Source organism: Caretta caretta, chromosome 2, assembly GCF_965140235.1.
Source record: "Caretta caretta isolate rCarCar2 chromosome 2, rCarCar1.hap1, whole genome shotgun sequence".
Classification (NCBI taxonomy): Eukaryota; Metazoa; Chordata; order Testudines; family Cheloniidae; genus Caretta; species Caretta caretta.
This window is the reverse complement of record NC_134207.1, coordinates 240,786,851-240,807,731: the sequence shown is the minus strand read 5'-3', so window position 1 is coordinate 240,807,731 and position 20,881 is coordinate 240,786,851. Positions and strand designations below refer to the sequence as shown.

At 36.6% G+C, this 20,881-nt stretch overlaps 1 protein-coding gene across 2 annotated transcripts in view; it reads left to right on the top strand.

The window, feature by feature from the left end:
- KIF5B (kinesin family member 5B) overlaps positions 1-20,546 on the top strand; it is a 67,557-nt gene extending 47,011 nt beyond the window's left edge. Inside the window, exons 16-26 of one of the 2 annotated variants that reach the window (XM_075125964.1) lie at positions 476-661; positions 5,795-5,912; positions 6,286-6,347; positions 6,433-6,542; positions 7,244-7,345; positions 10,324-10,384; positions 10,478-10,549; positions 10,656-10,760; positions 11,232-11,448; positions 15,064-15,196; positions 17,931-20,546. In XM_075125964.1, coding sequence (XP_074982065.1) covers positions 476-661; positions 5,795-5,912; positions 6,286-6,347; positions 6,433-6,542; positions 7,244-7,345; positions 10,324-10,384; positions 10,478-10,549; positions 10,656-10,760; positions 11,232-11,448; positions 15,064-15,196; positions 17,931-17,937 — 1,173 coding nt within the window. In that variant the 3' untranslated portion in view covers positions 17,938-20,546. Of the gene's footprint in view, positions 1-472; positions 662-5,794; positions 5,913-6,285; positions 6,348-6,432; positions 6,543-7,243; positions 7,346-10,323; positions 10,385-10,477; positions 10,550-10,655; positions 10,761-11,231; positions 11,449-15,063; positions 15,197-17,930 lie in introns of both variants that reach the window. The other variant, XM_048837747.2, reaches the window with a different exon arrangement.
- Positions 20,547-20,881: the final 335 nt, after the last annotated feature.

Sequence of the window (20,881 nt, the reverse complement as noted above, 5' to 3'; positions counted from 1 at the left end):
GCCTATACCTTCCCTATGGGTATAAGACGACTTCATTTTCCACTTCAGACAGTTTCTTTTCAAATGCTCACATCTGTTCACTTAGAAAATTCCCATATAGACTAACAAACTAAATTATTTTGAAGAGTTTGTCGCTGACCTGTAAACACTTGCAGTGACCTACAGCTTGGCAAACACAAGTCAGAATTTCTTGAGGGGAAAAATATAAGTATGACTTAACCCCACCTGCTTCCCACTAGAAAGGCTAATATAAGTTGTGTATGAATTTATTTAAATCTGCAGAGGAAAAAATGAAAAACAGTAGTAGCGGTGGCTACGATAAACGTGGTCTGAAATTGAATAGCAGTGCAATGACTGTGTACTAGGGACTAGGCATTTCTGTTTTCTGATTGTACTTTGAACTGCCGCATCCCATATTTAATATGAATATTTTGATCACTTAAACCTTTCAAATTCTGAATTTCTCTTTCAGCAGCCTGAAGGAACTGGCATGATAGATGAAGAATTCACAGTTGCAAGACTGTACATTAGCAAAATGAAATCAGAAGTGAAAACAATGGTAAAACGCTGCAAGCAGCTAGAAAGCACTCAAACTGAAAGCAATAAAACAATTGAAGAAAACGAAAAGGAACTGGCAGCTTGTCAGCTTCTTATCTCACAGGTAAACGTTGCATTACTCTAGCTTTGCTGATTCAAGTCACTTTTGAAACATGATTCCTATGTTGGTTGGTTATCAAGTTACTGGTCAGTAGCTAGGTTGCTCTCACTTAACCTATAGCATACAATTTTGAAAATAGACAAACAAGGTGGATGCGGTAATATCTTTTTATTGAACCAGCTTCTGCTGGTGGAAAACCAGCTTTCGAGCTTACACAGAACTCTTTTTCAAGTCAGATTTTAAAAATAGTAATTCAGAGGTTTTGATCTGAACTTCTTTTTGCAGAACAGGTGAGAAATCAGGCATCTGATTCTTCAAACGGTCTTAATGGTGTATTCCTCAACCTGTTTTTAATATCGGCAATACACTAAAGTGTTTAAGATTATCTTTAAAAAATCTTATAATTCTTGATACAAAGTGCACTGAGAACTATAGACACCAAGGGATTAATGCTTCCTGTGAAACATGAGAGCACAGGTATGTGGTTTAGGATGTCTTAAAACCCCACTATAGGTCCCTAGACTTAAATCTCCATTTCCATAATTTTCTATTTAACACTGAAACGACATTCTTGTACTGGGTTAATCTTTCTTTGTGACTGGCTGACATTCTTTTTGCTGCTGGAAGAGTGTTGCATACAAATAATTTCTCAAAGCTTACAAAAGCTGCCCTTTTTCTGAAGTGCTCTGAGGAGACAGCCAGTTTAAACACAAATTGAAAGGAGGAGGGGAGGAAAGGCATCAGGGTTTAGACACAGTATGAGGAGGTTATCACAGTAGAAGTGCTCTCTTTTTTTCGTTTGAGCTTTTCAAAAATTTCAAATTAACTGTCTATATGTAACAGTCTGGCTGTTCCCCTAATTCCTTTCTCTGTATGACTGGTATGACTTTATCTCCATCTTATAGGGAAAGCAACTTTCCATTTCTGGGTAGATAAATCCTCAAGTGCAACAGGGTAGATTGATTTAAATCAGGGCAATTTAAATAATCATTTTGAATCAACTTTTCCATTTATACTTCAGTTATCTTTCTAAAGAAAGATGCATTGTCATTGGTTGATCTAACTATTAAAACATGTTGATTTACAACTAAATAGAGCCTCCACACTAGATTTGGTACATCTTTTTGATACCTAGGAAGCTACACTATAACTATATACATTTATTTAAGCAACTATATAGCTTTATATTTTCAGATTCTTATTAATTATACATTTTAAGTATGTTAGAAAATGGTGAATGAAATTTTATTTATTTACTAGATAATTAACTTTTTGTTGTGTGTCAAGCTGCATTAGGATGGTAACTGGTATTTAAACAAACACACACAACCACATATAACATTTATTTTTATTGAACAAAATAACCTTAAATGTTTTGGATACATAAACTTATCAAAACATGTTTCACATTTACAACTCTGTTATTTATTAAAGAAACAAGTATTAACAATAGTCAATGAATTAAACTGATTTTTTCAGGTCTGCTGGGAAAATTTTCAAATATACCTAAGTAAAAGTGACTGGAGCTGAAGTTCCTACTCACCTAAGTCTCTTGAAAATGAGACGGAAGTCTCTTACGTTACGTAGGCTGTCCTGCAGACTTTTAAAACAGTAAATATCATCCCCTCCCACCTCATTTTTATTCATAGGCTGCTTTTTCAACTCCCAATCAGTTTGTCAACTTTGAATGAGTCCAAATGAAGAAAATATTCTTTCTATGCCTGCAGAAGAAGCTAGTGCTGTCAAAAGCTGGGTTAGCATTTCAACAATGTCTGGTTCTACAGACTTCCATCAGTTCATTGGTGTGACTTTCTTTAAAACAGCAGCAGCAGACATGTACTACTTGAGTGGTTCACCTCCACTCCTGAAATTTAATAGGTTTGCCATGATTGATGGGTGATGCCCTTGTTACAGCAGCATCTTCTCCATTACTTAGGTATCTACTCTGGTATTTTGGGTTGAGAATATTGACAAGAAAATGAGATGGAGTAAGTCCTTGATCCATCCACTTCCTTACTGCCTGCAATTTAACTTTTGTTATTGGGGCATTTCTTTCTTCAGTGTCTCTTGAAGTACACTTCCAAATTTCAACAGCATCAGCAATACAGCAGCAATCTTTCTGCAGTTTGTCCAAAGCCATGGAAATAAATTTCAGAGTATTCAGTTCCAGCCTATTTTCATGTCTCTTAAATCCATACTTTGGCTTAGATAGTTTCATTTGTTTTGTCACAATTTTCCTTACAAATTGTCATCAGAATAGGCCAGTTCTTAATAAGTAGCACAAAACAGTCAACCACTGAATTCCATCATACGTCTTGGAGGAGAATTAATTTGGATCCTCCTGCTCTCTTTAGTGAAGCTGAAGCAAAGTGGTTGTTACGGAAGTATTTTGCTCTTTCAACATTTTCCTTTATTCATGCAGTTGTATTTACATCTTTGGCTGAAAGATGCACCAGATGAGCGTGGCCCCCATGTTATAAGTTTCAGGTTCCCTTCATTATCTTCTAGATTTCCTCTCATCTTTACTTCATTTACAGCATTGCCTCTGACAAAGCTATGCATTTGACACTTGAATTTTTGTCCAATTTGTTATAGCTTTTACTGTTTCTTTTAAGTATTCTGATATATGGGCATTTACTGACTGCTCCAATTATTTCGGTAAGATAAACAACCACATCTTGTGTTACACAGCACATATTACTGGATCAGTGTGTGCATGGCTAAACCATCAAGACCGCAATTAACAAATTTCCTGTCAATGTTTTTTGCACAGGGTTCGTTTCCTTCTCATACACTGTATCCAGCAACCTTCCAGCAATGTCTGCTCTGCTGGGTTGAGTATAGCCTGGTCATATTGATTGTACCATATCAATAAAATATTTGTTCTGAACAAGACAAAAGGGGAGAACTTCATGCATAAATAAACCATGCATCTTTTTCATCTATGGAGTCTTGCTGGAATTTGCTGATCTAGATGATAAGTTCTTCCACGATTTTACTGGATGACGAAGAAAGTCTCCCTTTTTTGTTTTTAAGCAGGTGATTTACTCTCTGGTGTCTGTTGTTAGTTGCAGCACTGCTGGTAATACCAGCAGATGGCTCTGAAGCTGTAGACATTGCAGATGGATGTTCATAACTCTTTATGTCTAAGCTGGGCCCTGAAACAAAATGTTTTAAAAAAAAAAAAAAAAAGTCCCACTCACGCTGAGTATTACTCAGTACACTTTTAAAGCGGTGCACTGAGATTTGTAAATTGATTCAACGTACTGCAGCTGTTTAAATAGTATAACTTATTGTAAACCCAACTTCATAGGGAAAATAATAAATCATAAGTATTATCTAAATCTATTTAAGTCTTTATTTCTAGCAACATACCAAACAGCTTGGAGAAAAAAAAATTTAAATGTTAAAATTCATGAATGCCTGATAAAACTTTACTGTTAAACAGGAAATCTGCACCTAGGATATTTGATCATGTTAGCAATAAAAAATTGTCTCAGAAGTTCAGCAGTTACTGTAAAATGTAACTGATAACTACTCCCACAGCAAACTAACATACCAAACATTTGAGCACACACACTTTTGAAATTCATAAGGAATCAAGCCATCCAAAACTCAGCTTAGATTACTGTCAAAAATTTATTATTCACTAGCATAGTAAAACATGGTAGGCAGTGCTTAAGAATGGTGCAAAACTAAGTTGACCAATCAGTTGATCCAAATTGTTTCAAACATGTCCACATCATCTTCAGAGTCATTGCATTCTGAGAAGCATTTTTCATAATGTTTCATTCTGACCACTAGATCTTACATCTTGGTTGCACTGTTTACATTTGGCACATGTTCCTTTTTTTACTCAGAGGTACAGGGTTTTCTTGAAAATGTTCCCAAACAGGGACTATGGCGTGCAGCCACAGCAGTTTTTTCCTCCTGTTTCCAGGTGCTGAAATCAACAGTAGATGCTGCACTCAAATGAATGTCATCCCTTCTTCACACAGTGTCCTGCTTTGACACCAGTGTTGCTCTCTTTGGGTTATGCACACTACTTCTCCCTTATTACATATCTAAGCCATCACTACCTCCAGAAAAACAAGGGCTAACAACAATCCAGGATTGTTGCTTGTGTAACCCACATGCCTTTTGCACTGCAGTATTTTGTTTGGAGATAGAGGGAGCCAATTGAGAAATTAATGGATTTCTGTTTGTAACTCTGTGTACACATGCCATGAGACAGAGCAAGGAGGTCATTTACCTGAAGTGTCCAGAACCATCAGAAAGCAAGGGCTGGTAGTTACTAGGCAGATCGGTGTTTGTCCATGAGCTGGAGAGTAAGTTTCAATGGAAGGTGGAATCTTAAATATTCATAATTTGAGATCACGTGGAGAGAAGCTATAAAACAGGAGTGGATGATCCTAATGAGATGCATGATGATGTCTCCTGAAGTCAGAGGCCAGATTCCAGTGCCTGTGGTGATTTTGCCAGTCTCTTGCACCAAGTAGCACAGCCCTTGGATCCCCCCACAGGATCAAACCCTTAAACAGTATATGATGTATAATGCCATATTTATAAAGTTTGACCTTAAAAGCTAGATATTTTTCCCCTGACTTTCTTTATAGAGAAAAGCAGCATTTAACTCAGTTCTTGATAGAGACTCGTGGATTCAGCATATTTTTTATTTTAATATTTTAAGAGATTATAATTTTAGGCCTTAACAAATCTTGCATTAGATTCAGATTTAATTGTAAACAGGTTTATTTTTTTAAATAATTATTTAAATAATATATTTAAATTTTAAAAACTTTTATATTTTTCCCAAAAAACAAACATTTTTTTATCCCCCTGATGTGCAAAGATAAAAATCTGTAGCTTGCCTTTCTCTCATTCCATCAATGTATTTACGTGTGAGCAGAGGTTTTTGAAGTATTATGATAGTCTGTACAAGGCATACTATGAGGGTCTTGATCCTGAATTGGGTCAAGCCTTCCTTTTTCTAAAAAAGGAGAATATTTGTATGCATTTGGTTTTCAGATTAGTTATTTTTGCCTTTTAAAATTTTTAATATTTTAAGTCTTGCATGGAACTTCATTTTCATATGCCTAGATTAAACGTAAATTAATCTCGTTTTCATTCTGAAAGCATGAAGCCAAGATCAAGTCACTGACAGAATATCTTCAGAACGTGGAACAAAAAAGGAGGCAACTGGAAGAGTCTGTGGATTCCCTTAATGAAGAACTAGTCCAGCTTCGGGCACAGGGTCTGAATTATTCTTTATATTTAAGTATGTAACCATTAATGTGGCTATGCAGTATGCATAACTGGCATTGGAGAAGATATCTGGTTAGTGTTTGTCTTATTAAGATAGCAATCTAGTGCTATATAATGTGTAATTTAGAAGTATTAGAAAACAAAGTAAAGTAGTTAGAGATAATGTATTTGGAGACACTTGTCTGAAAGAACTATTCAGAAAAGGATTAAGATACAGATATAAGACTGCACCTTAATCTGTCTGCATACGAAAAACTTCATGCAACCTAATTCAAGGTTTAAAATGAAACGTAAGTGTAAATCTGATAGTTGTTCCTATGATTGACTAGGCTCTGTAACTGAAAACTTTATTTTCTCATTAGAAAAAGTCCATGAAATGGAGAAGGAGCACTTAAATAAGGTCGAAACTGCAAATGAAGTCAAGGCAAGTTAATGTATTTTGCTGTTCCTTAATAGTTTTATATAAAACTTCATATTTTAAATAGTAAAACAATTTTTTTTTTCTATAGCAAGCTGTTGAGCAGCAGATTCAAAGCCACCGTGAGACCCATCAAAAGCAAATTAGTAGCTTAAGAGATGAGGTTGATGCAAAGGAGAAGCTTATTACTGAACTCCAAGAGTAAGAGTTGTGCTGTTAAAATATTTTATTGATTTTTACTTAAATTTTTATACCTAGCAGATTACTGAATTCCTTAGGATATTAATTTCTGGGTAATATTTGATTATTCTGATTTAATTAGTTCTTCAGTTAAGTCTTTAACCATTCTTCATAGTAGTGAGTAGGATAACTGTGGTGTCACCTGAGGTACAGTGCTCAAAGCAAAGAATGTCATCCTTTTTTTTTTTTTACACTGGTCTGTTGGTGCTGAGTTTCAGGGTTTCTACAAGTGATGAGTAATGAAAAAACAATGGCATTTAGCATTTGGAAATCCTAACTTTAGTGTGGATAAAATAAAGATAATATACTAAGCATCTATTGGTATAGTGAAAAAACCTTTCCAGCATTGTAAACCTGTTTAATGTGAGCATGATGCTTTGATAAAGAGTTCATTCATTTGACAGAGCATTTCATTTGCTGATCATCTATCAGATAATCAGTCCTGCGTAACAATTAGTTGCAAAGATTTCTGATTAAATTTATAATGCAGTCTGAACAGATTCCTTTTGGACCTTATAATCCTTTATTAAAGGGAGCAGAGCACTTTCTGTCTCAGCTTAGTTTTGCTAAGAATGGCATATAACGATGAAGACTTGGAGCATTGTTGGAGTATCATTATGTTTCTATATATTTGTATATTAATCCTAACTTTCTGTGTCCAGCCAAAACCAGAAGATGATGCTTGAGCAAGAACGTCTTAGAGTTGAGCATGAGAAACTGAGAGCTACAGATCAGGAAAAAAGCAAAAAACTGCATGAACTTACGTAAGTAATAATCATACTTCAGGCAAGAAAATGTGTGGCTGCAAATCTTAAAATTGTAAATACTAGTGAGATGAAGTGGTGTGGGAGATGTTCATTACTTAACACATTACTAAGGATACGATTCTGTCACAGAAGTCACGAGTTCTGTGACTTTCTGTAGACCTCTGAGACTACTTCTGAGGCAGGGCCGGAGCAGCTGTCAGCCCTGGGCTGCTGGAGCAACGGCTGCTGGAACAGCTGACTGGTGGCCACCCGGGGGTTGATGGAACAGCTGGCCACCATCCAGCCCTGGAGCAGGGGGCAGGTGGAACTGGCTGGCGAGGGGACACTAGAGCAGTGGCTTGGGTTGGGTGAGCAGCAGTGGTCAGCCCCTGCAGGGCTTGAGCAGCTGCAAGCCCCAGCAGCTCTGTTTGTCTCTCTCTGCCCCCCAAGGTCGTGGGCTTCCATGAATTTTTTTGTTGTTGTCCTCAGCCTGTCCCTGACTTTTACTAAAAAAAAAATACCTGTGACAGAATCTTAGCCTTACACATTACTTAAAGCCTCCAGAACTCTGCTTATTCTGGCTCAGCCACACCATCTATAGTCATGATAATTCCTCCAGTATTAGAATGTTATATTAGTTTGGTGCCACTTTGCTTCAAAGAATAGTCTGTGTTTTAAGAGAATTGTTTTCCCTCCCCATGGCAGCCACAGTTACTTGAGGTTTTTATTGTAATTTAGGAATTCCATTACTGTTCTGAAGTGGAAATGGGCTACTACTTGTAGGATTGTTCACTCATCTTCAATATTTTTTCTTCCTCTCATCTCACTGTTCTCCCCTTCCTCTTTTTAAAAATCAAAGTCTGAAAGTGTGACCTCATTCTGAGGCACCCCTTCCCCTCCCCCCCCCCCCCCAAATAAACATGCTACCATTTAGTTGGCTGTAATGCCATTTCTTTATGGGAGAACCATTTTGGATTACCCACATGCCAAATTTAAAATGGGTAATGGTTTGCCCAGTGCATGCAAGATTGAATTCTCGTATAGACTTCTTCAGGAAACTAAATAAACTGTTTAAGGGAATTGGTTATGATGGCTCAAAATTGGATGTACAAATGTAAAAAGAAATTTCTCTAAATGCCTCTAGCCAGAGGAGCTCTCATGGATATCTTTTTAAAGACTTTGTCCAAAAATTCATTGATTTATGTGGGGATTGGGACACAGAACATATTCTAGTTTACAGAAAATTGGTGAGCATGTATTTGGAAGGGTTACCAGAGAGTTGAATGCATTGTTTTATTGACTGACTTGTAGAACTATGTAATTTACATTTACTGGGTGTCATGTTTTGCCCTGTAGTATTGTAGTTTTCCATAAAGACAAAACCTGAAATTTTTATTCATGCCTGCAAACTTGTAGGAGATTTTAATTTTGTGTAGCTAAAACTTGAAAATCAGTTATGAACTTGGTTACATTGGTCTGGGAGCTGCTGGTTAGTCAATGACCAATGGCAAAACAAAATCCCTTTTAGAGTGATGGCAGCCAAAGTATGTCTAAGGTCTAATATTATCAATCATCAGAGATTTTTAAACAAATGCCCTTACACCAGTGGAAAACGCAGCTTTGTTTTATATCCTGGTAGGTTACGATTTTTTGGCCCATAAAGTCACTTCATTCTAACTCTTGCTTTATGTCCACATCCCTAAAGCTTCAATTCCAACACAATTTTTGTATCTGCCATCTTGAACTGTAGGAGTTAGAAACTCTGGTGCTGTATTTATACCATCTGAAAGCAACTTGGGACCAAATTATATCAAGCATTAATCTCTTAATCTAGCAGTTCCTCATACAGTATGCATAACTGAATCATATGAAGTTTTGATGGCATGAAGTGTAAGATTATCACAATTAGATGATTTTAAAGTGTAGGCCAAGGTATTCATTTTTAACTTTTTACAATACAGTACAGTATCATAAATGTGCATGGCCTTTTCAAACCAAAGACCATGCTGAATACTAACAGTGTAAAACTTCTCTAGTCTCAAACTCAAAAACATATTTATAAATTTGCTGTGGCTCCCTCCAGATGAGATCTGAAATGTAGTTGGAGCTCATGAGCGTTTCCTGTTGCAGCATTAGAAGTGGTTGAATAGCTTAATCAATTTAGACTTTTGGTGATACTGGGTGGGAGGAAATTGTTGTTATAAAGACAGAAAAAAAAACTTGCAAAGTTTGGTTTCCTTTCTCCTTAAACCCAACACTGATTCCCTACTTTTCACCCTTCGCTATGTTTTTGATCAAAATACAGTTCCTGGGTCCTTTCCCCAGTATTCTGCCTGAACTCTCCAATTGCCTCATAATTTGAAAGAAGCTGAAACCAGAGCCCTTAACAATAAAGTTGATGCTTATTTCTCAGGAACGAATCTTAAATAGGATGATTGAGAGAGCCCTATAATGTGATTGGTATCATTAGGCTGTTGTATCTTTTGGAAAATGGAAATCTGAACTGCTCATATATAAAGAAAGAAATCAGTAAAACAACATGAAAAGTTTTTTTCAAATTGAATAAATCCCTCAGCCCACCCGCACATAATATCTGTTATCTCCTTGACCAGTCAATGTTAGAAATATTTGTAGGAACAGTAGATCTTTCCAAGCAATGGCTCTGGACCTATAATCAGAACTTTTCAACCTCTGGTATGTTAATATAGCTGTTTTAGGATGTTCTATAACTCAGCTGTCTGAACTGACTTATTAAAATCTCTTTTAACACTAATTGTATACAAATTTTCTCACCATATCCCTGCTCTTCTGGTCTTGGGCTCTTGAATTCTCTGCCATTTGTGACTGATTGTAGGGTGGTTTTGCACTTTGCATAATTAAGGACTTAATCTCCTTTCATTTTGGAACCTAAAATAGGATTTATAAGGTTTGTATTTTACACAAATATAAATGTTTAGCTGTATTAGTGTATATATATATTGTGTTTTGATTGTTAGGGTTATGCAAGACAGAAGAGAACAAGCAAGACAAGATTTGAAGGGTTTGGAAGAGACTGTGGTAAGTTATTACAATGTGTACTTAAGATAAATGCTTGTAACTTTTGTTCCTGTTAAGAATTGTAAGCTGTAAAATACTTATTTATTGTTTTAGGCAAAAGAACTTCAAACACTACACAACCTTCGGAAGCTGTTTGTTCAAGATCTGGCTACTAGAGTTAAAAAGGTAACATGGCATGATAGCAAGACTTGTCTCTATTTAAATGTGGTAGTAAGTAAGTGAGCCTAACTAATTTAATGTAATGTATCACTCTTTTCTGTTATTACCATAGAGTGCAGAGATTGACTCAGATGATACGGGAGGCAGTGCTGCGCAAAAACAGAAAATTTCCTTTCTTGAGAATAATCTTGAGCAGCTTACAAAAGTCCACAAACAGGTATAGTAAAACTTAAGACTAAATGAAATTAACTTTAGAACTTCAAAAACTGTTCCTTGTTCGAGATGTATTTTAAAGGTATAATGCATGTGTACATATTTGTATCCTGGAGTAGTTGTTCATACACTTCAGAGATGCTTGCTTGTCTCAAATTTTAACTTCAAATTTTAATATTAAATACATAGACTAATGTATTCCTGTGAAGGTTTTTTACAATTTAGACTGAAATGGTGGTGTGTTTGTGTATATATAATACAGTGGTATCTATCTATAGTTAAGTGGTGTAGTTCTATTGACTCTTAATACTTAACAGGAAATTTTACTGCTCATATTTATTATTTTAATTATTTTATTCAGTTTAAACTTTCAACAAAGTAAGTATTGTCCCGTCTATTATGGTTACTTTCATCTTGCTACAGTATAATTATTATTTTTTCAGGGAAAAATTAAAGATATTTTGCTTATCCTCAGCTGGTACGTGATAATGCAGATCTTCGCTGTGAGCTTCCTAAACTGGAGAAACGACTTAGAGCTACAGCTGAGAGAGTTAAAGCTTTGGAGTCTGCACTAAGGGAAGCCAAAGAGAATGCATCTCGTGATCGCAAACGATATCAGCAAGAGGTAGACCGTATTAAGGAAGCCGTGAGATCCAAGAACATGGCCAGAAGAGGACACTCTGCACAGATTGGTTAGTAAAGAAAATACCGCAGTTTCCAAACATGTTTTGGTTAACTTTCCTTTCCTTTCTATTCTTCTTCTTTTTGGATAACTTAAGGCCAAATTCTGTCCTGCATACATGCCTGCAGCTCCTAGTAATGTCAGTGAGAGTTGCACATGTGAAAAAAGGCAGGATTTATCACTTAGTACAAAAACTGCAGAAGTTAATTTCAGTGTACAGTACATGCAAATATTTGTAAGTCATTGCTTTATTGACGTGATTTGTCTTTTCGGTGGGTGGGCTTTCACACCATATAAAACCTCACCTGCATGGAACAGTAACTACCAAGGTGAATGTTCTGTCTCCTTTAAAAACAAAAGTTTGAACATAAACAAAAAATTCTATAATTTGCTCTGCAAGTCTGTTATACTTTTGTGATGGCAAGATTACGAAGTGGCTATCAAAACAAGGGAAGGGACAAGAAACTTAAGTGTACTCAATTTCATTAGCAAATTAGTAATGCCTTTGCTAAAGTAACAAACACAATTTTCACAGTACTTTTTTGGTAATTGATTTGCTTAGTTATGTATTTTGAATAGAAGGATCTCATCAAAACTTGACTCTCATGTCTCTCTAAAACTGGAAAATCCAAGGAGAAAATGCAAGATCTAAGACTTCTGTAATTCAATGTTTTGAACTTAAACACAACAATCCTCATCAACTTCCATTCCGAATGCAAGGTCCATTCTTTCAACTTTGCATTCTCTAATATCAGTACAAAGCAACATGTACTTAAAAACAAACAAAAAAAGCCCAATCTCAAAACACTCCATTGCTTGCAAAATTTCCCCTCTAGCGAGGATGAGAACAAAACCACATGTGATGGATGTTACTCAAATCTCTTAATGCAAGACTGTAAGGCACTTGGATACTGTGGTGATGAGAACAGTATAAGAACATGGAATAGAACATAAATTTTATTAATTTATAAAAAATTACCCTAATTTCCACTTTAAACAGTAGGATAGGTACAAGTTACTATGCGCAGTAATTATCATAATCTGTAAAGCCATTCCTCTGCATGCTTAAATATTGAAGGTGCTTGCCAATCAAAATATAGTGCTTTTTACTCAAGGATTTAATGCTGTGGCTTAGTACCTGAGCAGCTATCACCTACCATGATTTATTACACAACATAAAGAATAAGATGGTATCATCCCTAAAAAGAGGATGTTGCCCTGTGGAATTTGTTGCCAAGGGGATGTTTGTGAAATTTAACTGGGTTCAAAAAAGAATAGGTAAGTTCATGGAGGATAGGTCCATCAATGGCTGTTAGTCAAGATGGTCAGAGATACAACTCTGTGCTCTGGATGTCCCCAAGTCTCTGACTGCAAGATGCTGTGACTGTATGACAGACACAATAATCACCCTGTTCTGTTCATTCCCTCTGAAGCATCCGCATCTGCCACTGTCAAAAGACAGGGTACTGGGCTAGACAAACTATTGGTCTGACCCAGTATGGCCATTCTAATGCTGGGAACAGAAAGTGATGAAAAGAGTTAATCTCTCTAAAATGTCTTGCATTCACAGAAATTGGTAAGGCTGGGAAGAAATGTATGATCAGAGAGCAAGTTCTGTATCCAAAAAATTATATGAGTCACTAGACAACTTTTATAGCTCGCATTAATCCAAAATACCAGTTATTAAACAGGAGTTCACTTGACATAAATTCTTCTATTATTTGTGGGAAGTCACTGAAAACAATTCTGATATCCGGTCTAGCTAACCTGAGGGTGATCTAACACAGCATTATTATCCATTTTTCTTGTGTTATACAGTAACAGCTTTCAACCTCAGATTTCAATGGCAGATTAAACAACATCAAGAGTATTTGCTTATTTAAACCTGAAAACACAGTAGAATCTTGCCAATCAGTCTATATTGAAAATGGATTTAAAGATTTGTTGCTCAAAGAAGTAGGAATCTGGAAAATTTTCCTTGTGCTGCTGGGGTGGGGCCAGTGCAGTGAGCGAACGTTCCCCACTGGTCAATAGCAGAGCACCACCTCATCCACTAACCTTAATCCAGTCTTCACTGAAGCCCTGAGACAGGACTGGAAAAGCTTTTCCCATCTTGCCCGACTCCCCCAAAAGCCATACTTCTGAAATGGGACCAGGATAAACCCTGCAGAAAGTGTCTTATGTTTGCTGCAGAAGTAGGGGGGAGAACTGCTGTATTAAAATGGTTTTGGTTGTGCAGACAGTAGTTTGCGTTGAGGGGGAAAAATAGTCCCTTATTTCTGCTTCCTCTTAGATCACCAGAAGGACAAGGGAATGGGGAAGATTTGAGGGTCTCTTTCTACCTTTGTCACAGAGCATAGGGAGAGGCCTCTGATATGCTAGAAAAAGGCCCTGGGCTGACCTATTCAGAGAGTGGCTTTCTGTGAAAGGCCAACAGCTAGCTGGACAGGGAAGGGGGGAGGTAAACTATTTTAGTCCAATTTTATAGAATTGTGCATGCAGATTTCTCTGAGCATACCAACTTTAACTGTAACACAAGCACAGAGCTTCTTGTGCTTCCAAAATCCCAGTTTTAGAGCTGTACCCTCTCTCCTACTGCTGAGGTCAGCTAGGCTTGAGAAATTGCTCCAACTTCAGAGCCCTAAGAGGAGAGTGGGACATGTCCTGGGCCTATTTTATGATTTTTGCTATAAATTGGGAAAGGATGAGGGAGAAAAGGCCCTTCCCATGTTGAGTTGCTGGAGAGTGATGGTAGTGCTCCTGTCCCTGATCTCCCATCCTCTCCCTGGGGGATTCCTAAAGAGGAAGAGAATCTGTAGCTCGATAAGGGCCATAGCTTCATTTTTGTCAGGGCGTAGCAGCTGTTTGCCAAGATAAGACTTCACCCTGCTAGCTTTCAGCCTAGGCCCCAAAACTTCTCCAGCTGATGCTGTCAGCTAAGAAGATACCTTGTCAGGATGTAAGAGAATGCATAACCACCATGAACCCTGTTGCTATATATGGTGATCACACTGGCAGATCTTTTGATTCAGCTTTTTGAAGGGAGGATCTGACAGCAACTGCTGAATGCCTGATGTGGTACACCTTAGCCATTAGCAAAAAGTTGGCACCTCCACCTTTGGATAGGGCACAGCTTCTGCAACTGCATAACTCAAGAAGCTCAGATATAACAACAGCAGAAACTTCAGTAGCTTGTTTTCTTGATGAGGCAGAATCAGCCTGGTTGGGCCTTAAGGCACAGAGTAACTGAATTTGCACATAGTTCTTCACCTAGTTGGTTTTAAAAGATACTTAGACATCTAAGAGCAAGCTTTTGCCTACAACAGTTGTTGCAGCCTTGTGAACCTAATTTTAATTATCCTAATTAGCATTCATCTGTTTCATACAACCAATCATATGATACATCACCTGAGTATAACAATGTGGTTGTTATAATCCCCAAAACATCACTTCCTTAGATTTTAAAAATGTTTTTCTCATTTTAGAAAGCATGATGCAAATAGTAAAAATATGCATTTCTCAGGGTGTCATAAAACAAAATATTAATGAATTTAAACAATAAAAGGTCAAATGATTAGAATTGCTTGGTGTATGATTTCTAACAGTCACATTTTATTTCGTGTAGCTAAGCCTATCCGTCCCGGCCAGCATCCAGCAGCTTCTCCAACTCATCCAAGTGCAATTCGTGGGGGAGGTGCGTTTACTCAAAACAGCCAGCCAGTCATACTGCGTGGAGGTGGAGGACGGCAGGATAAAGTGTAAGTTTCTCTTAGTCTCTAAGGTGCTACAAGGACTCGTTGTTTTTTGGTGATACAGACTAACATGGCTACCACTCTTAAATCTTTCTCGGGGCTGTTTTTTAGTGTCTCCTTAAACTACTGTATTTCATAGTTTGTGTTCGTAATCCATCCAGCTGTGTAAACAAACCACTTGAATATTCTGTGGTTAGATCTTGCAACTAGAGGACTATGCTAAAATATGTAAATAAGCAGCCCATACTGTTGCCTCCTTTTGTACACCAAAGTCCAGTTGTGTAGTAAAGGGGCAGTTCTGGGGTTAGGAATCGTACTTCTAATTGAACAAAATACAAAAGCTGTAATGTATAGATCAATTTGCCACAACCATACTACATAAAACATCGAATGTAGATGTAAAAATACTCTTGCTGTTTGAGTTGAGTTCTCAGTGTTACTTTTTTAAAGTACTATACCAAGTGCTTCAGTGGTCAGATTTTCAGTAACTGAGATTAGTATGTGATTTTAAAAAAAGCATGAGAGTATATATTACAGCAAATGAGCACTTACTGAAATCAGTGGGACCCTTCACATACTTAAGTACCAGTGTTGATATGGGGCTTTAAAGCATATTTTCACACTGATAGATTCATGGCAGTTAGTTGGTTGCTCCCCTCTGCTCACTGTAAAACATCGGCCTCATTTTGAGTATTCCATCTGTCTGAGCATCTGCTGCACAATTAGTTTTCTGTATTGAAACTGTCTGCGTCTTAGGTTGAAGCACAGTTAGAGCCCTGCAGGTCTTCAGATCCTGTATATGTAATAAATCTCTCCTTAAAGACTCAGAATTTGGCTTTTATCTTAGTTCCATTCTTTCCTAGTTACTATTAACATATTTTCTAAAGTTTTCCTTTACACTGGTTTAAGTTATTGAAGGCTATTAGGGGTTATGCTTTTTGTTTCTGGGATTAGAGAGGGGCCAGGGAACAGGAGTGTGAAGTACAAGATTTTCAAGTCCAAGTCTCTTAAGTATCAGACAGCGAACTGATGCTGGCTGTTGATTAGCACCTAGATACCCTGGTGATAGGCTGTTTTATAATTACTCAGATCATAGTTCTCTCCCATTGATAGAATTTGTATATTGACTTTCTCTTACTCTCATTGCCTATTGAGCTGTCATCTCACTTGGAAAAGAAAAAGAACTTCCGCTCTTCGTAGCTGTATACTAGTTGGCATTGGGAAATTCAAGCAGGTAGACTGTTAGCTGTTAGACTGAGTTCTTAAGTTTAGCAGATTAGCCAGCTAAGAGAGATAAGTGACATAACTTTTGAAGCCTTAAATTTTTGTTGTCAGTGCTAAGAAAATCGCTTCTGCATTAGGTTATTGCAGTACTCCCCTGGGGGGGCGAGGGGGGGAGGAAAAGAGGGATAGTCATCTGGGCTAGTTAGAAATGAATTTTTTAAAGTTTTTAAAAAATGGAAGAGTTGTGAAACTTCTGTTTAACACTGGGATCTGCAGACCTCCCATTGACATTGGTAGTAAGTTCCATGTGTCCATCAAAGGCATGGTAATGGCCCCTTGTATTTATGCTTTTCACATTTAATTTTACAGAGTAAAAAAACATTACCAGTGTATGGACAAATGAAGTTGTGCTCTCTTTGAGCATTTACATCAGTTTTACCACTGAAAACTCATAAATTACTCCTCAGTCTGCAGATCATGTCAAAAACCTTATCACCTATTCCTCTCTACCTCCCCACTTTCCAGCCACCCAACAATGGTATTTTGTTCTGAACAGGTGTGTGGCAGAGTGTGTGGGAGATTGGAAATGTAGGTACATTATTTAACCATTTCTGCCAGGGTTAGTATGGATATTTCACACTTGAAACTTACTGAGTGGCAGGCTTTTAGGGGTCTTGGAAGAAACAGGGTGTCCACTTTTTAATAGGTAATGTAATTTAATTGTTTTCATGAAAAAATATTAATAAAACAAAAGAAGGGTAATTATTAGTCTACTACCCTTACAACCCAGCCTTTTGGGGATGACTAGTGGGTAAGGATGTCTCATTCCAAAGACCCCCTTCTTTCTAAAACAGCTGTAAAGATACAATTTGAAGAGCATCTTTATCAGGTGCTGCACCCAACCGCCACCCGCCTCAGTGAAAATTTTACATGCTGAAAACTGCCAAAATATCAGTTCTAAAAGTAGCTGCCAAATTTGTATACATGGGCAATGGTCATAGGAAGTATCGGCATATTATGTGTTTGTATTAATATAAGAACAGCCATACTGGGTCAGACCAAAGATCCATCTAGACCAGTATCCTGTCTTCTGACAGTGGCCAATGCCAGGTACCCCAGAGGGAATGAACAGAACAGGTAATCATCAAGTGATCCATCCCCTGTCGCCCATTCCCAGCTTCTGGAAATAGAAAAGAAGATACAGGATAGAAAAGTCTTTTTTCCTGCCTTCCAGGGAATTGGCTACATAAAACAATCGTAATTACTGCAAGCTACTTATCTTCCTGTAAATTGTAGACATCAAGGTATTTAAAACAAACATGCCTGTTGCTCATTTTGACATTGTGAGGCATAAAGCAAACTTCAGACGGTCAATTTGATGAAACCGACTAAAGGTTGAAATGGATAGGGATATTAAAAATAGCACTAAGCACCTTGTTCTTAATTAGTATAAATGATTATATTTCATGTCATTGGCATATGTTTGCATATCTGTTTAACTGTTTTTTCTTTATAGTTGCTGAAAAGTAAATGAAATATGAAGATGATTGGATATCATGCAGAGTGTGTCATTCCATGACAATAATCTCTCCCATTGAGGATTGTAGGATTATTTTTTGAAAATGTATAAAATATACCTGGCCTGTACAGCGCTCTCCCCTCCTACAAATTCTGCTGATTTCCCAACAAAACTAGAGTGCAATTTTGGCGTCTTGAAAAATGACATGTTACTTCAAGTGTAGCTCTGTCCATTACAGTTTGTCTTTCATGTCTTAAATTTAGTCTGCACTGTGCCAAGTTGAATGTATGTTAAGAAAATCTTAGTTCAAATTTCCTAGCTTAATTTGTGTACATTTTATTGTCTGAGGGAATGTGGAACAATGTTGACATTTTTTTTCGTTTTTTTAATTTTTACCACTTTAAATAACACTACTTTTCCCACTCTAAGTTAGAACAGCACTGTGCATTGAAGTTCTCCTTAAGTGATGTTCTATGTAGCCAGGACTAATATTATTTGTACAGTGTGGAAATACTGAAGTGTGCTTATGACAGCTGCCATCAGGCACTTAAATCTTGAAACCACAGAACTAAAGATTTCAGTTTGAACAAGGCTGTTTAACTGTTATCTCATTAAGTACCTGTAATGTTATTTTGAGTTAAATACTGTACAAGTAACAAGAGTAAACTTAAGTTTACATGGGAAAAGGCTTTGGCAATAGAATACTTCATCTGTCCTGTTCTTTATTCTATGCATAGCTTGATGGAATGAAACCATTCTGCTTCATTCTGATGAGCTTGTTCACTGTCACCTGAGTTGGACAAATGGATATTTTTCACTAATTTAGCATACACTGAAATGAGCTAGAGTAATTTAGGACTCAGTTCTTATGTTTCCAATACTGTATACATACTGGAATTCTTGAGATGAAATTTAAACTTTCAGTTTGAGAAAATGAGTCAGTTGAAGAGCTGGATAATTAATTAAAATCCACTAATAATGGAGGCAAAGAAACATTTTCATAGCTGATACAGCCAGTAATCCCAGAGACGTATGTAAAAACTGTGCTAAACTGAATTGTATTGTAATCTGTTTACTTCTAGAAATATTTAAATGTCTACTCTACAGTAGTTGTATCAAACTTTTTTCTTTTTCTCTTTGCAATATAGTTCTGTAGGATTGGCTAACAACAAAGAAACTGTTTTGGTTTTGAGCTGATTTTTCAGAAGTTTTGAGCACCCATAACTTCCACTGAGATTAGGATCAGGCTTTTAATGTGGTAATTTCATCATTTGTGTAATTTATTCCTAGGGTTTTAGCCACTATATTTTTAGAACAGTCCTTCTCAAAAGATAGAAATGTTACCAGATCTTTGAGAGGGAAGGAACTTAGTGATATGAAAGAGAGTTCAAATAGTTTTGTCTTGAACCAGTTAACGTTATCTTTAATATTAGTGGTCTGACCTTTTTTGGCTATTCATCAGGCATAATGGAAACCTAAAAGCTCCATAAGGACCTCAATAGTAAATCACTTTTTTAAAAACTTTTTATACAAAGTAAAATATTTGTGCTATGATATAGCATACTCAAATCTTAGACCTTAATTCAACATACTTTTTTCTGTTTCCTTGCTAACTACTGCAGCTTGACTTTTGTAATAGGTTAGATTTTTAAACCTATTTGTTTGCATCAGCCAGAAATCCTCAATGTTTTGGAGTTTTCAACCTTTAAAGACCTATTTTTGCTCTTCGGAGTGTGTTTCTATCAGTCCTAATCGTGCAAATTCTTCTGAAGCATGGTAAAGGCAGCATATCAAGGAAAGAGGACAGTGAAGTGGCAGTTATGATAGATGGTTTTAAATGGAATCCTCCTAATGGAAACAGCCTTGTCCATTATCTCTGAATATTAATTGCACATTTTCAGACCTCTACATATTTTACTTTACACTGGCTAAAAACTGGCTTCCTTGGAAATATTCTCAGATGAAGCAGGATCTTTTTCTCATGTAGATGGTAGTTTCATTCCTGTAAGTAATGTATCACGGGTATTGGTGCTGAACATTGCTGTGTAATAAGCAGTAAAATAAACTGTAACTAGCATGTAGCTCAAAATGTACATCACTTTTTTTTATATCTAAGCTTTTTTGTTTTAAGCTTTTATGAAGTTTACCAAGAATTGCAACTTACAATTTTCAAAGGAATGGCTTTTTTGTTCTTTTTGATTCAGTTATGGTAGGTCATCTGGACAGGACAGTTACTGTTTTGTAAATTAAATCTGTAATAGACTGTTAAATGCATTGCTGTTTCAATTTGCAGTCTGAGTGGTTTTTATTTTTATGTTCCTCTGGATCATATTTTTTAAAAATGGTTTAGAGTAGGAACTTAAATAAAGGAATAATATTTATTCATGGTGAGCAACTAAATTATTTGCATAACTTAAATACTGACTCACTGCTGTGTGTAACTCTAAATTTGACATGAGATGACAAGTCTACCTGTGGAACACAGTGACTTAATTTCAGTACATGAAGATGCATTAAAACATAATTGGTTTGGAGAAGACGCCATCTAGTTTTAACTTACCTGCATGCTGTAAATGTATCTGTGTTTAAATAAAGAGAAAAAAAACTTTGAAATGTAGTGAACTTTATTAAGACCTTGCAATAGTGTCATTGAGTCAGCTTCATATTAATACTTTTCACTTGGCAAGACAACATGTATTTTGTTGTGGGTTATAATCATTATACTCCACTTTATTAGAGCCTTTGTTGTGTAGTTAATGTCGGTTAGTGTAGGTGTTGGAAAAAGATTATTCCATCAGTCTTAACAGTTTGCGTTTTTTCACTCTTGTAAATTCATGTTATGAAAAGCTTCCAAGATTGATTGCATCTTATTCATGACAAGACTTTTAAATATGGTGTGAGCTGCTTCAGCAGTGGATTTGTCGACCCACCACAAAGACAGAGGCATT